The 17,543-nt window shown below is 35.1% G+C and overlaps 1 protein-coding gene across 1 annotated transcript in view; it reads right to left on the bottom strand.

The window, feature by feature from the left end:
- Nucleotides 1–619: 619 nt before the first annotated feature.
- AGL (amylo-alpha-1, 6-glucosidase, 4-alpha-glucanotransferase) overlaps nt 620–17,543 on the bottom strand; it is a 36,639-nt gene continuing 19,715 nt past the window's right edge. The window contains 14 exon segments of the mRNA XM_039555996.1: nt 620–3,693; nt 5,089–5,222; nt 5,314–5,401; nt 5,953–6,050; nt 6,591–6,802; nt 7,520–7,632; nt 8,815–8,950; nt 9,330–9,441; nt 9,868–10,093; nt 11,324–11,426; nt 13,143–13,318; nt 14,442–14,575; nt 16,142–16,278; nt 17,226–17,356. Of these exon segments, the coding sequence (XP_039411930.1) occupies nt 3,576–3,693; nt 5,089–5,222; nt 5,314–5,401; nt 5,953–6,050; nt 6,591–6,802; nt 7,520–7,632; nt 8,815–8,950; nt 9,330–9,441; nt 9,868–10,093; nt 11,324–11,426; nt 13,143–13,318; nt 14,442–14,575; nt 16,142–16,278; nt 17,226–17,356 (1,918 nt within the window). The 3' untranslated portion in view covers nt 620–3,575.

Raw genomic sequence — 17,543 nt, 5'->3', positions numbered from 1 at the left:
ACCACTTTTCAATAGAGTATTTATTAAAAATAGCATACAGTGGAATAATAAACTACTTCTTAACAAAAATGCTTGAATAGAGGATTAGAAAAAAAATCTTATTTTTATAAAGCATGGAATGAAATGGGGACACTGCAAAACATACTCAGTATACTAGACACCTATGCTGTGAGACTTTGATTTTACAAAGCAGAGCTGAAAGGTCCAAAAAATGCCTTCTCCATAGTGACAGGAATTTTGCACCAAAAGTTAATCACTGTAAGACTTGAACATCTGTAAATCAGTTAATCAGGACTGTTGTCTTGGTGAATTTGCAATACTATGACTTTACATATATAAACACTTAGAGCAGAAGGGACAGGCAGAGCTCTGCTAACCCAAACCCATTCAAACTCAGCTAGGACAGCTGACACTGACACCAACATAAGAATCTCTGTGTAAGGCTCAAGTTTATGTTTTCCTTTTTTTTTAAAAAAAAAGCTGGTTTTTTTTAGTAAGTGTTGTTAGCACATTTTAACATTTGACCTGAGGACTTAATGATCTCTCCCCATATGTAAAATTGCTACACATGAACAAGCAACATCAGCTTTTTTTTTTTTTAAACAATCACAAGAAAAGGTTAACTCTGAATTAAAGAATTTTATTTTGTGCATTTCAGAAATGAATAATGACATTTTCTAAAATCAGTCGTTGCTGTGATAGACAGACATGTAAAGCTTATGTTTCCATTTTACATTACAACATGCAGTATGAGAATGGTACATTAGTTTACTTGAATTCTCAAGTTAATAATCTTTGAATAAGCAAGAGCTATTAACTGTGTAAACATCAGTAACAGTTAAAATTATTTCAGTTGGGAGGAAAAATAATTCTTAATGTGATACAGATCAAGAAGCACCAACTGGAACACAGTCGATGCACAGTTCTTACTGAGTTATTTAGTTTATTTCTATTTTACCAATTATAAGTTTGCATTACTAGAAGTTCTAGAGTGTAAAATATAAATGATAATGATCAGTCAATGTAAGTCAGCTACTTTTCGGGGATAATGACTTCATCTATTTGGATATCAGCTCATGCTATGTTAGATTTAACATTGTTTTCTTCCCTCTTAATTTTTAAACTGTCTGGTTTGACAAAGTGTTGAGTAGCTTTTTGAGAAGAAAAAAAAAAAAAGAAAAAAGAAAAACCCCCAAACCAAAAAACCACCACCCCCCCCAAAAGTTAATAACCTTAAATCTTACTTTTGTTGCTACTTAACAGCAAAGTCAACCAATACATATTTTTTCCCTATTTAAAATATTTGTCACTAAAACTATGCTCAACTAATCAGTGCAGAAGCAACATTATAAATGGGCATGTTTAGAAGTTTCATAACATACGTATTTTTGTGTACACAGTAGTGATTTATCTTTAAAATTTTACTATTAAATTAGAAAAAAACCCTAGCAGTGACAAATATGCAGTCTATATCAGCAGTGCAGTTTGCAAAACTGGAAAGCAATCTGTACATAGCATAGGAAGGTCTTGATGAAAAATTACTCATGTTTTTTTTTCCAAACACTTAAAGAGTGTTATTGCCAATGTATATAATTTTGACACCTGGTGGAAATCTTCAACAGTCATAGCTCTTAAGCTTCGCTTCCAATTTTAAAATGTTTTCATGAAGTAAGAACAATTTTTTTTCTGCCATTTTGTTCCTGTTTTCTAAGCCACAGGAGCCATAAAACATACCTTGAAATAATAAACAAGAAATAAGTATCCAGGAAAACAGTAAAGCTGGTGAAACAGTAGGACATAAACCTTAATATAATTATCAAGAAATTTGGAAAGTTTAGTGCAGTATGAAAAATACTTTCTATGCCTTTGCACATTAAAAAAATAATCTGTAGCTGACATTTCAGTAGCATTTTTGATCAAATGACATTTCTTATGCATTGTGTCGAGAAAATAAAAATTTCCCAACCCATGTACTGCAGCAGCTCAAAAGTTCAGGTATAATATAGACGTTACCTATTCCTAAGGACTGAACACTTCAGCAAGGGAGTTAAAATCCTTATTAGCCTTTCAAATAAATAGTATATAAGTATAGCCATTTCTTACAATTCATCTCTCTTGAGCCTGTTAACTTGCCCTTACAATATCTACCTGAAATACATCTCCCTGAACAAGACAGCATGTGTGCACTGTACTTTAGACAGGACACAGAAACTTTAAAATACAGACAGGATAAAATCTTGATCTATGTGTTTTAGTGCATTATAATTACATCCTGTATTTATTTTTTCAGCATATGTTGTCCAACATTAAGAAATAGTGCTTTTGCTTTTCTGCCTTGTGATGTGGGAAGTGTTGGCAATCTCACTCTCTGCCTGTTTATTGCACTAAGATGGAAAAATTGTACGAAGAGTTGAGAATTACCAACCACACTCCTCTCAGTCTGTGAACCCTGATACGAACTTAAGAAGGACATGTAGGCATCCAAATATGAAAAAACACATTTTGCATCATGTTCACTGGATATGCTCCCAAAGGACACCACAAAGAGGTAGCATGCTTATTGTTATTGGTGTAATTTCAAAAGGCCCAGAAGCCTCACATTCTCCTCTCTGATAGCAGGCTAGTATGTCTTTCCACTGTGTTAAGTGTTTCCACCTGATTAATAGAGCTAGGATTTTCCCAGGAATGAAGGGCTGAGGTGACTCTATCTCTTCAATAAATGAAATTAATAAAAAGTCAAGCACGTTGGCCTTCCCTAACATATAGGCTGTGCACTGTATGCACTTTTCTTATGAATTACCCATGGTGAAAAACAGATATAGATGAAAAAACAGCTTTGCTATATGGCTCATGGTATTTAAATAAATCTAGGTTAACATACGATGTTACCTAATTGCTTGAGCTAACTCTCAAAGTTTTCAAAATTTTATATGTAACTTCAAAAGCTGATTTATTACGGTATTCATACACTTTATTTCTGTTGCTGCTTAGTGGAGTGTTCAACTGAACACGTACAAAAACATCCCCATTATACCGTTCAATGGAGAGGTAACATATTATGCCTTCATTAATGCATGGTGCTAGAGCACAAAGCATACCAAACTCAGAAAACTAGAGGTTAGTCTACTCCCCCTTAAGCATGCATTTGCAAAAACATCCATTTACTCTTTAAGAGACAAAGAAAAAAAAACATAAGAGCTGTGCTACTTATTTTTAGCTCAGGAAGGAGCTAATTTACTTCACATTAAGATTTTGTTTTGAAAAGGCTAAAAAACCAAAGCCACTTAAAATTAAGTTTGTGCATATTCTTAAAATTGCTCCTTACTAAAACTTTCTGCATCAAGTGTGCACTGCAGTTTTGTGTTATTTTATTGTCATGGCCTGATTTTCAAAATACCTACGCCCCACACAGTTTTAGGGCACAGGAGCTGCTGGCATTCAGCGTCTTTGAAAGTCAGGACACCACTTGAGTGATTGTGCAGAACAGTTAATTTCCCTTGCAGTGTAAGCCAAGTGTTCACTTATGCCCAATAGTGAGACCACAGAAGTTTCATCAAATCAATCAAAAGAAACTTTTACAAGTCATAAAGGATTTCAAGGATAACACCAATCGACCAGGCCTGAGTTTCACAGCTAAAAGGACAATACTGCCCATTCTCATTTGTAAGTTCTGGAAGCCCTTTCCAGGATGATCTGATAAAAGAAAACACAAGTGAGTACTGTTGTTAGATTACAGATTGAAATTAAAAGAACATTTCATTTTAAAACCTTTTGGAAGATTAACTCAGTAGGAAACTGAAAAGCTTGACTAAAGGTCAGCTGTCCTACAAGCACAGTATACCCTTTAATAACTGAGATCTAATTAATATTTTTTTCACCTGCAGCTGGGAATTGTAGTGGAATCATCTCTTCTTCGAAGCAGACTCTCTGATACTAATAATAACTAAACTTACACAACTGGTGTGTGCTGCTCCTGTTTCTCATTCTGGTAACTTTGCATTTGGAAAATGGTAACAATGGTACTCAAACTACACTTGACATTGATTATAGTGCTAAAAGGTGACAACGGCTGGAAGACAGCATGATTACATAAATCTTCTTTTCCTCTGCAGGAACAAAAACATCCCACAAACTAGCACACTTAAAAAATATAAGTAGAGCCTGTTACTACAATAATTATTCTGTACAGAAAAAATGTAATGTATCGAAACAGAGTAAAAGTACACTACTTTAAGACAGGAAAAGCAAAGAGCATTACCAAACTGCTAGTTATTTCTGATACTACCAAACAAGAGATGTGGACAAGACACTATGTAAGGCAGTATGCTGTTTAACAAATCCTCTTTTCTTCCCCATGTGGTCAGACAAACTCTTCTGTCAAGAGTCCTACTGTATTACTCTTTTGGGTGCAAATAAATACCTGTTTCATGTGCTGCAGAACAGATTATATGGAGGAGATACCAAGGGCAAGATTTTTTATTTCAGTTTATCTCAAATCCTTAATAATTAAAAATAAAATAGACAGCAAAAGAGAAGAAACAGTGTGTGGGTTTGGTGGTTTGGTTTGAAGGAAAACTCAAAATGCAAGTTCCTCTGTCTCCTTAGAAAAATCAAGGTTATTGGTATGACGGCTTCAGAATCTAATTTCCTCACTTAGAACACAATAAGTCCTAACAATATTTTGCATCATTTTATCTGCTGAAATTTTAATATATCACTACTAGCCCTTTAACTATTATGTTTTAAAGTTTGTTTTTAAATACTTACGATTTTTAAAAAAAAAACTCACTTTTTTTCTGAAATTGATTTCTTGTATGAAATTAGATCCTAATCTTTACATAAGATTTATCTCACCCAGTCTTCACATGCATAAGTATTAGGGATTCTGCAATCTCTAAAAGGCACTAGATCTCACCTGTATTTGAAACCTGACTTGAGATCTGCAATTGCACATATAGCAGTCAACCTCCTATCTAGAAAAGAGATCCTGTTTATACAGAAGATCTGTACTCTTACATGCACTTGGATGGTAGATACCACTAGCCCAGTATTTTGAGTATTTGGAATCTGTGTTTGTTGTTATCTTACCTTTCAAGATGAACATAGTGGCGAGAAAGAACATTCTTAATCATAACTACAGTTTTTGCATATATCTCTGGACCAATCAACCTGGAGAAGTACAATTTGGCACGAAGAAAATACCCAATTGGCCATAGCCATTCCTATGGAAAGAATGAAGAGAGATGATTATCAAAGCAGTAGGTTTGAAAAGATGACAACACTTTTTCTAAAATTGAAGGAAGTAGCTCTTACAGGTCCTTGGTGATAATTAAAACCTCTGGCTACATTGTAGTTGTCATTGTCAAGAGCATTATCATATACTCCACAGTACACCATATCACTGCAAGAAAGAAAAAATGTATTATGCAAAAAAAGCCTAATTAAAAATACACAGAAATGGAAAACAAATCAACCAAATAATTTGTCATTTACATTTATTGATGGTTAAGTTATGAAGGTCTCCACCAGGTTCTGTACTTTACATGACAGTGGAATTCCAGATAAAGTTTAAATTTGTAGGAAAATGGTCCATGCCTTGAAAGGACTTAAGAGTCATAATTTTACCCTTTTACTCAAACTGTAGTGCTGTACACTGCATCAAACATAAGTATGTCCCAAGATGCAAATTCAACATCTTTGGTATGATGCCAAATTTGACTTGCTTACTGTGAGGCATTCAAAACCACTCAGCCATTGCCTATATAAAGAAATCAATCGCACAGACTTTTAGAACAGCTAAACCAATTGTTCTGGAAGTACTTCCTGCAGCCTTATTTCATAAGTATATATGAAAATTTCACACCATCACCACCACCCCTGCCCCACATCAAGTAATTCCTAAACACAATAAACAGTAGGAATTAACATTGATCGTATCTCTACTGTACTTACTCTGGGTCTAAGGTTTTCATGCCTAATGGACCAAGAAGCTTTTCTTCTGCTATCTGCAGAGCTTTCCAAGCTCTCTCAGGTGAGAACAACTCAGGGGCCTAATAAAATAATAAAGATTTAATGAATAATCTCTGTGCATAAACACACATAAGGCTGTGTATATAAATGCAGAAGACAACAAAAAGCTTGAGCTTTGTATTACTGAATCAACTCCTAGAACCTGTAAGTCAGAGTAAGCAGGAAAACAGAAGGTATCCAGTGCTTTTTTCAATTTTGATTTTATTTTAAAAACCCTTGCCAAGTAGTATTACTGAAGCTCTTTAAAAATCCAATAAAAACAAAGAATCTATCCTTTTTAGCCAATTTGATGGGAAAAGCAGCCTCCCAGACCTAGCCATAAAAGACATTCTGAATACAGTGAGCACTGCAAATTGGCAAGTCCCGTCATGATATATTCTTAGGAGGTAGTCCAAGAGAACCAACATTAAAAGCATGGAAAAAAAGCCACTTTCCAAAAGTTATTCCAAGCAACGTATGTTCCTGACAGAATGCAATGCAGATGGACCTTAAAGTTTTCTTTATAACCAACTAGGCTTGCATTTAAGTGCAAAGCCCTCCTCCCATTCCCCCACACTTACCACAACCATTGCTATTGGAAAATTTGGCCTGAGCTGGTAATCACACCATGGACTCGAAGCTCCATAGCTGTCTTTATAAATTCCACGTTTGTGTACAAGATCTGGGTGTTTTTCATTAGGATCTGCTGGATTCTCAGAGACAAAGAACAGCCTTTCAAAATGTCCTTGAATTTTCCTGTCCCACTCATCATAGGTGATAATCTCCTCCTTTCCTGCAAGATGTTACATACAGTTTTAATTTTCTGAAATCAGCCACAGTAGCAACAGCAGAAGTATGCTTCTTGAATTCCTGACACTTAATGTAACAGGAGCAGATCTAGCATCACCTCTCTCAGTTTTAGGCCAATTGTACAGATCACAGGAGGAACAGCTCACTGAAATTTCTAGTGAGACTAACACAACATCAGTCTTCACAGGACACATATTCACTTGGGCTGGGTAAGCTTAAAGTAACTTTGTGATTAGAAGAGTATTCCCTCTAAAACATGTGGGACTTCCAATGATATTTATGTAAATATTCCCAAGAAGGGGGTTTCTGTGTTATGAATACTGGGGGGCGAGAGGAAGAGCAGAAAGAAAAAATAAAGACAAGTGTCCTACATCATTTTACTTCACATTCTTGTAAATGAATGATACCATCATCAAAATACACTGTAACCTTATCACTTATATCCATTTTGAGAAAAGGTATTCAGGCTCTGAAATTCCTTTGTAATCCACAGAAGAAACTATTTGAAATGCTGAGAAGAAAATATCAAGTTTTAATAAATTTTTATAGTAACAAAAAGATCTTAATCATACAAGATACTTTCCCAAGTTTTCCTCCTTTAACCCCTAAACCTTCTTCTGAGGGTTATATGGTCACTATTTCATTGTTTTAGTTATTTTTATACCCCAGTAATACAATTATGAGATGTGCCTGTTTTTACCATGTCTTTTTACAGTGACTCCACGGAATGGAAATATGTTTTTCCCAGATAAATCCATCAACCAGCGAACAGCCGACTTGCACAGGCCAACCATTTCCACAGCAGAGCCATCTCTAAAATAATAATGATAAAACCCCTCATTCATTATTTTAAGAAGGTTGTTAAAGTTCAATGAGTAACTGAAAAATTTACATTCATAAGTATCTTATTTAGACAATTTCTTTTTCCTCATTTTTCTACTATTCCCCTATTTCTCAGTCAAGGAATGAACTTGATTGTAAACTGGCTAGCAAATACCTTTTTCTGTACATCAGCCTTACTTAAAGTGGTATTATCATACCCAGTTAATTAGCACAAATGGAAGATAATTTTATACCAGTGATTAAGAACGTGAAAAAATGATCGACCCCAAACACGGTGGTCCTCTGATGTTATAACCATGTTCAATACAAAGCTTCTCAACTGACAGACACTTCTGTAACTTAGGTGATAGTTCTGCCATAGGAGATTACTCAAGTCAAAAGTGAGGGATTAAAATAAGCACTAAATGCATTTCTTGGACTTGTTTCTTTTTTTCAAGTAGTATTAATGTAATCAATATATGCAAACACTTAATATTGTAATCATACTCAGCTTTACTGTCTACTTGATGGAATTTTCTCTCTCGCATCACCAACTCAGCCTCTTTTGCAAACTACCTCAACCTCTCTTGGCTCCCAGTTAAAGTGCTCAACTTGTCAAGCAAGATGATGTTTTCCTCAATTCTCACCCATGGACGGGCAATTGATTTGAAACTGATACTGTACTAAATCCAAGCAAGGGCCTGCAGCAGTTTGCTGGCACATAATAAAGAGCCTATTTTAAAATGCTTAATTCTCAGCTCTAAAAATGTAGATGTTGTAAATATTTTTGAATTCGAACTAGGAAATATTCAAACAACATAATTATCAATATATAACTCATATGAGAAGTTTAAATAACAAAGTACTGCTAGTACAACAAGTATACAGTATTTCCTAAATTACATTTTACCACTTGAATTCAAAACTCAACACTTAGCATGGAGCTAAGACCGTGAAAAAATCCACGGGCTTCACCTGCCAAGAACACAGATTTTTACTTCAAATCAGCAAAAGAAAAAACTTTCATTAACATTTTAGTAGGTAGAAACATTTAGAACATTTGAGAGAGAACCTCTCAGATGTGTCAATAGAAGGCACAGTGGTTTGGCAGAAGAATTTAAGTTAAAAAAAAAAAAATTACAAAATCCCCCACCTAAAGCCTGGATTTCATACCTTGGAGTAGCTGGAATTCCTTTATTGCGAGCTTTGTCGCTCTCTCCCATTTTGTCCATCCAAGTGCCACAATTGAAGCGGTTCCCTCCAAAGACAAAGCCAGTTTCATGGTCAATGCCTGCAGTTACATTAAAACCTGGCAAGCAAGAATATTAGGTGTTAAGTCCATTTTTTAGGCAAAATAAAACCCCAACTACCCTCCCCCAACCCAAATGTCCTAGATAAACGAAAACCTTCCAACAAGAAAACCAAGTTAGGTTTCTGAAGGCAACTATTCTTTAAGTGAAATTTTAAAGATCACTTGTACCAAAGCATATGAAGAGTTGCTAACAATAAACTATTATTTAGGCACTCCAAAAATATTACATGTATATAAAGTATTATAGTTTCAGTTACATTAAATATAATTTTAAAATAAAAATATGCTCAATAGAAAGAGGAAGTAAGAGGAAAAGGAAATACAAAATATAATAATCAACTTCTGTATTGCACATCAAATGTTCTATGTATGTTACCTTCATCTCTCATGTTTTGATCAATCTGAGGACCAGCATTCCTTTCTCGGAAATTTATGCCTTCCATGTGTCGTTGCATTGCTTCCTGTATTACTTCATAAAGTGGCTGATCCTAGATTCATTGTGTGTTTGGATGACATGTGAAAGGCAAGATGAAAAATGAGTAGAAAGCATTTCTTAAGCCTCTAGTTTATGATATGATATTCCAAAAAAACTCCCAAACCATCAAACACTTTCAAGTAGCATCCCTGGCATTGGCAATACATTGTATACAACTTTTCATACAAACACTTTTTCAAGACAAAAAGCAACGAAAAGATTTAGAAGCTAATGGAATTTTTTTTCCTCCTTCCCTAACCCCTTGCACTTGGTCTAATCAGGTGATGCAAGAAGTGCCTAAAATACGGAATTCTTGCGCTATAATCAAATTTCACCATGAACAACAGATAGCAAGAGGTTCTTGTAGCTAGAAAAAATTATATCCTTTCATTAAAAAATTATAGTTTTGTTAAATACTTAAATTAGAAGTGATCTTTACCACAGTGCCTGCAGGCTGAGGAGAAGAGTCATCTCTTGGGTACATTCTAGAAACAGGACACCTGAGAATGTCTAATCCATTTGGAACAATTTTACAGTAGTCCTGGATACACTGAAGCCACCACCACACAGCATCACGACAGTTGTATCTGGCATGTGTCCCCCCGCCAAGCAGATTGGGAATGAGACCATGTCTTAAAGTCCCACCAAATGCTAAAATGATGTTTCTAGAACAGAAGAAAATCACAGTCTTGACTAAGTTGCCTTCAAGGCCATTATTGGACCAAGTATCAAGTATAAAGCATACAGGGTTACGTTAATAGCAAGGCAGGGCAAGACAAACAAGATTTTAAAGACAGAGGCCAAAGGCTTGCTGTTGAAAGCTACAAATTACTCCATTTAGCATGAACTTCTTTTACAATAAAAAACCACCCATTCCCTACAAATTCCTCAATATGAATACATTTAAATCACTTTGTACAAAACATACATTACCTATTCATATGGAAAAGATAATTTGCTTTTTTATAGGTAGTGATATAGACCCTAAATCCAAATCCCACTGAGGTCACAGGGAAGGTTTTTATTGACATTGTTTATGATTACCCTGGTATCCATTCTGATGGGTGGGGTGGAATGGGGACGGAGGGCAGGAGTAGATGGGAATTTCCTATTAAAATACAGAGAGGTGACAGCAACTGAGGTTATGAGAAGTTTCATTTGAGAACCGTTGCGCATACCTTGCGGAAAACATGGATTCCGACTAGCTTTAAAAGGCAAAATAAACATACTAGTAGACTGCAGATCTCTCAGCATGAGAAAGCTAACAGTTGGCCAAATGTACAACAGCATAAATACATGCTAATTTACACCAACTCATTTTTATATTTCTATTATGTGCCAAGCTCCACTCAATATTAATCAAAATATCAAATTCATCTGGCTTACGTATGGCTCATTTGTCAGGTTAAACGTTTATAGATACCAGACTGTAACAATGCACAATTAGCTGATTTCTAGTATTAATAGACAAATACTAGCAGTTACAAAAAAATCATGACAGACCTGCAATCACGCCTTTCTAATTGAAACAGTATTCTCTTTTGCTACTTCAAATTTTTACATAAGTAATTCTGAAATTATTGCTCAGCAACAATGATGCAAGTACTAGTGAAACAATCACTTTGTTCAAGGACAAACAGTAGCATTGCAGGGGTTAAAACTACCTTATCTCTACAGAACATCAGCTTTGGATCAGTGCTAAGAAGGCAAAAGAGAATCATTTGAGTAGTATTTTTAATACCACTTAGAGAGAGCTCCCAAATCTAGTGCCATTAAAATTTTATACTGCACATCAACTGTTTCTAACAGCTTGTGCATCAGCTCAGGTTTTGAGAGCATTGCTTTTTCCTAGCTGCCCATGAAGCCAAAAAGAACTAAGGTTAAGCCTGCCTTACCTTGCTTCTAGATAGCGCCCAGTAACTAACAGTAGACCTCTTAGTGCAATAAAAGTATCCCTTCCCCATGAACGAAAAATTCCAGAAGAAAAGTGAGGTAAACCTGAAAAGCAATGTCATTATTCATCTAATTAATTGATATAGCTGAAACCTCCAGGCACATGCATAAAATAACCAGAAGTAAAAAATATATCCTCATTTATAACTTTTTCCTAGATTTATGGTATTTCAAATAAACAATCTCCTAGACCAAGTTCTTGATAGAATTAAATATACCCTATAGTAGAACAGTATCTTCTAGAATTTCAAGATCACACAAAAGCATTTCTCCTATCAGTTATAGTAACATTTTAATTTTTGTTAAATCATGTGGCAACTTAACCAAAAGTTAATTAAAAGAAACAGAAAGAAAACTAACAAAAAAGATCAGAACTATGACAAGATTGTAACACTTTGTAGGCAAGAGTTTATGTATGAGAGCTGTGGCATCTCAGCAGCATACAGGGGTAAGACTGTTCAGACACTGAGAAAGACACCCTGTTTCTCTTTTCCAGCAGCTTACAGAACTACATTTTACTGCAGACATTATAACAGGTAGCTTTAAGAATGATTCTAACTGATAAGACATAATAATTACAACAGTAAGGTCCATACTTGTCTTTTTTTTTTTCCATTTTTTTCCTTTTATGATCTATTAAACAGAAATTCCATTTGGTAAAGTTTCAAACCAGCAGTCTCTTGTGCATGCTTGGCAGAACAACATTTCACTTCTACCACTTACTTTAACAAAGTATTTGCTAATTCTCCAATATGGCCTCCACATCTCTGCGAATTTATGGCACATGGCAGCAGCACTCGAGAATGATAATCTGTGTACAATTTAAAAATCTCAGGCACAACTACCAGTAAGTACGTGAAAGGAATATTTAAAACCAAACCCTTTAGTATAATTAATCTTTATGACCAATTTAAGGGAACACTGTGTCTCTGTGCTTCTAGGTAACACTAAAGCAGGCAAATGGAATGTTATTAAAATCCAGAAACTAAAAGCAATAAAGCTACACAAGAGAAAGAGTGATGGCAAAAAGAAGAAAAGCACTCCACTGAGAGAGATGCCACTGCATCTCTGGATGTTTACAAGTTTCCATGGCTTCAGAAAAGGAATGAGCCAATTCAGAACCAAAATAAATTCATTCTAAGCCACAGAAGATAATACTTTGGACATAGGAAAATGCCCATAGGAAGACTGCCAGATGCTGGCAGAACATTTGGAGGTATAAATACTACTTGCTGACTTGCTGACTGCTTTTATGCGCTTTTCTTTTGGAGACAGTTGCAGATCAGAAGTTCTTCTGATCTGCTAATGGCTCTTTCTGAGAACTTGTAAACCATAAATTCACTCTTGTTACGCCATTACAATTAACTTCTTAAATTCACATTTATAAAAGATAAACTAAAATCCCTTATGATAAGTATACTCATCTCAAGCAAGTCTTCTGGAAAGGAAAACATTTTTTGTAGATCTCTACATATGGTAACAACAAATATAGTAAAAAAAGCCTCTAAATAAAGCATTTATATACAAGGCTCTCCCTCCCAACCCCCATGAGAGTACTACTAGAGAAAACTCCCATACTTTTAAAGATGAGCAAATCTTTACCTTAAACACAAAGCTAAAGTGAGTGAAATTGCTACATTTTATACATAGTTGCTGACATATGGCTCTCAAACATGATGCAGAAAATTTTAACATAGTTACTAAAAACAGTTTAACTATTTTGGAAGGCTTTTTTTTTTTTTGAAGGTTGTTCTCACTTACCAGCTGCCAAGGAAACACAACATTGCTCTTTCTGATTTGTAATCTCATTCAGCCTATAGGGAACATCATGTAAAGAAGGAGACAGATCTGGCAGACAAGAGTATTTTCCTATCCCACATAACTGGATTGAACCCAAGGAAAGGTGTTTAACAAATGTTGATCCATTCTGCACAAAGCTGTAATTCAACATAATTAAATTAAAATAACTTTGCATTCAACAATAGCAGTCTATAAAATGTACCCTTTTTCGTTTACAGAAGGCTATAACAAACATTACACATAAATATAAAAAACTAGCAGTGAATTAATACTAGCATTTTGCATTAACTAATTTTTTACATAAGATTTAATTTGTAAATGACTCGTTTTCCTAAAATGGGTGCCCAGTGTTAAGAGTAAAATCTTAATTGACTAATGCCAATGGGAGTGTTTATGACAAGTATTTCTAGAAAACAGTTTAAAAAGTTGTTTTGGTTTAGTTAATGCTTATATACAGACCTAAGACTTCAAAAATATGATAAATATTTTACTATGAAGTTTGTAAAATCTAGTCAGTATTTCAAAAAAATCATATTTTTACATATATATAAAAAACCTGCAAATCAAAAAAATCTGCTAATGCATTGCTTGAAAAAATGCAATCTGCATTCCTGACTAGTTGATTTCCAAGCATTCTTTCATTAAATATATTATGTCCCACAATTTCACAGCCATACCAAATTCTATTCCCATTTTAACGTCCCTGTTTTTACAAAACAATATCCACTTGTTCAGCACATTCATAGCTAGAATAAAGCCTCCTTTAAATCAATTTCCCTTCCCTTTGCAATAAACAAAGAAGCAGACGCTGAAGATTAAACAGTTATTTAAAAAATAAGCAGAGTGCTCAGATAATGGGGAGTAATAATGGAGAAGTGTTGAACAAAGCATCAGCATTAAATACAATCTGGTATTTTCTTACTTATCTGAACTTTAAGGAAGCATTGCATTGGTACTAAATTTATAGCCAAAAAAAAAAAAAAAGCTTCCAAAGCCTGGCAAAAAAGATGCTGGCTTAGGGTTTCCTCCTCCTACTGCACAATGCCAACAGTAGTTATAAACTGAAACCCTGGACAGGTGTCTGAACTCTCAGTCTTCCAAACTACCACTGTTAGAAGAAGGATTTGATAATTCTCTCCCAATTTTACCATTTTACATTAGAGGAGTATGAAAACATTTGAATGACATTCTCCAGCAGATAAAACTTATAAGGTTCCAATATATACAGATGCCTTTATAACTCTTATATACCAAGCATACCTAGACATCTGATGCCATCCCACATCCAGAAGCGTTGTGTATGCACCCACTAATATGGCATCAAAGTAACATGGGATGAGGTAACGTGGAATTCTCTTCAGGTAGACAAACATGGCCTTCAACCATTTACCAACCTATTAAAATACAATACAATTACAACTTCATAACATCAGAGTTCAAAAGCCAGTGCTTTCAGGATCCATACTGTAACAGTATTTGTCACAGTTTTTGTACATGTAGTACACCCCAGTTATGCTGTACCCTTCCACTCCAAAATTTCAGCTAAAAGACAGGAACTCTAAGAAGAGTGAAAAACATGTATTGCATCTGTACTATCAAAAATAAATAGGCCAAAATGTGAAGTATAGAAAGAGAAAAAAAATGAACTATCATGAAGTTGTTAGTAAAATTGAGTAGCAAAGAGAAGTCACAACTCAAAAGGCATCACTATAATCCAAGCATGGGAAGGAAGTTTTGCATTGCTAAAAAGACAGGACTGAAGAGAGAAAGCTTAAGACCAGGAATAAAAAGTTATCACAGCTAAATTATGTAGAGCCACTAGTGAATATGGCTGTAGGTCTGTGGCTTGAACTCAGGATTCTGAAAGCTTCATATCCTTGTATCATTGCAAAACATTTGACATCTAGAAAGTATTTCTCTTTCCTTCTAGTCCTGCTAAATAACATTATGGCAACTTACTAGAAGGTCACTAAAGATTTAAGCCTTGCAGATAAAGAACGTACCTGTCAAAATACTTCATGATGAGACTATACTTTTAACCCAGGTATGATGAAGTTTAGAAAGTTACTTAGGCAAACAGCAGAATTGTAAAGTTTATTTTCACATGACTTAAGTCTTCTAAACAGAATGAGACATTACAAAAGAAGAACTCAAAAATACACAGAAAAAAAGCAAGAGTCTTTGAAGAGCAGTAAAGGTGGCAAGTATCAGACTAACTTGTTTTCCAGAAAAGCTCTGTTTCTCAGATAAAATTTAGCATTTGCTTCAGTACAACATTAGACTGTTTTATCCATTCTTCTGCTTTGTATTACTAGACCTGACTTCAGGAATAAAATGAAATAAGAATGCTAAAGCTTTTATTATTGAATTTGTTAGGTAAGTTACAAAAATCAGGTCTGCATCTTGTGAAATAAATAAAGCCATTTCCATGTAGGAAAATAAACTATGACAAACAAAAGGACTGCACTGCAATGCAGCTATAAAGGCACCCTGTATCTCAGTAATTCCCATCTTCCCAGCGCTTGGCTGACTATAATTGTATCATACTCATGTATGCCTTAGTATTATTTAGGCACTCTTGAAGGTACTTTCTTACAAAAAAACCCCAAAAAACTCCCCCAAAAACCCCCAAAAAACCACCCCAAAACTTAGGGAAAAAATATCAGTAATTTCATTTTTTATTTGAGGAAAAATAAAACAGGGAGGGACCCCTGCAAGCACTCATGCAAGAGCTAACAACACCTTCATGCCCTATCTATTTTTCACTTCCCTTTTGCAGTCTATTCTTAAACAGGATTGAGGGGAGGGAAGAAAAACATATTAATGGTTTAATCTACTAGAAGAAATTTCCTAGACAAGAAATATGTTAAAGACAGTTTGAATTTAAAAATATACCAGAAATTGAAAATTAAACAAACTAGTAATTTAAAACCCCAAAGTTACCAAGTATTTTTACTCACCTCTGCACAGGCTCCTGCACGAGAAATTAGACGATTACTGACATAATCAATCATCCAGTCTCCAGATCTTAAATTGTCACAAAATGGATGACCCAAATCATTTTTTGGTCTAATGTCTGCCATCACTGACATTAACCCTGAAGATACAAACCCAACTCTGTATTAAAAGACACATCATTATCACAAACAGCAGTAACAATTCAGCAAGAAAAGGTACATAGCAACAGATGCTTTAACTGGATTACTTCTCTCAGCCTGCATAACAAGTTAGGCTACAACTCAACTGTGGATACTAAAAAGCTAGGAGCAGAGGAATTTTCCAGCAGCTGCAGCATCCTGTGAAGTTTTTCTTTCTCATGCAAGCTAGCTAAGAAACAGTTTTAGGTTTTCGTAAACCAAGGCTTATCTCACAGGTGCAAACGTGTTATGCACAGTCTTGTTATGGTACACTGGAAAAATATTCTGAATGGGTGTTCCAGCATTCTGCCAATCACCCTGGGAGGTGGATGGTCAAGCAACCAATGGGGTCGGGCCACCCTTGCGAACAAAGCTATAGAAGCTGATTTATATAATTAAATAAAGCCATTTAGGCCACTTATCCTGAAACTGGGCTCGTGTCGTTTTTCGCCGTTCTCGGTACGACAGCGACACTCAATGCTAGTTTCCTCAGCATAACTCCTAGAAACCTATGAAAACCATTGCAAATAATTAGCCTGATGGAATGTGTACATTTGATAAATGACAGACGCCTCTCAGTAATCTAGCAATGCCTCGGGTTAGATTCATGCAACTTTTCACTGGAGATGTATTTGCTTTCTCTTTACTTTAAAAGTCAAGGCACGGGCGTTAAAACACATACTGGAATGCAGTATTAAGTTTCAGAGCATTGAGAGAGAGGGGGTTTGTTCTAGTATGAGATTTCCTGAGAACACTGATCAACAGCATGGTCAAGCAGAAAATAACTACCTTTTTTACCAAACAATGGCAGCAGCAATACAACAGCATTATTATGTGATCTGGATTGAGCAGCTCTCAATTACTTTTTTTACTTGACAGAAAAAAAAATGCTGAAACTATTTATTACCTTGGAGGCCTGCATACTTTAGGGGTGACCAGTTTGGTATATTGTAACAGCCTCCACCATCCTCTTGTTCTTCTGCCTCACATCTATATAGCACTTGATTTAGGTCAGCCAAAGTTAGTTTAGATGCAATACTGAAAAAACAGTGGAGAAAAAAAAAGAATAAAACCCAAAATAACATCAGTAGGGAAACAGGGAAAGGATTTCACAAATGATTTTGATTTCACACATTAAAATAGTAAAATATATACAACTCTCTTAATACTTATCTTGGAAATTAAGAGCCTGATTTTTCAGATGTTCCAAGATATTCTCAGTGTT

The sequence above is a fragment of the Corvus cornix genome, chromosome 8 (genome assembly GCF_000738735.6).
Source record: "Corvus cornix cornix isolate S_Up_H32 chromosome 8, ASM73873v5, whole genome shotgun sequence".
NCBI classification, from domain to species: domain Eukaryota; kingdom Metazoa; phylum Chordata; class Aves; order Passeriformes; family Corvidae; genus Corvus; species Corvus cornix.
Note: the sequence above shows the minus strand (reverse complement) of the source record. Positions and strands in the feature narration are given on the sequence as shown.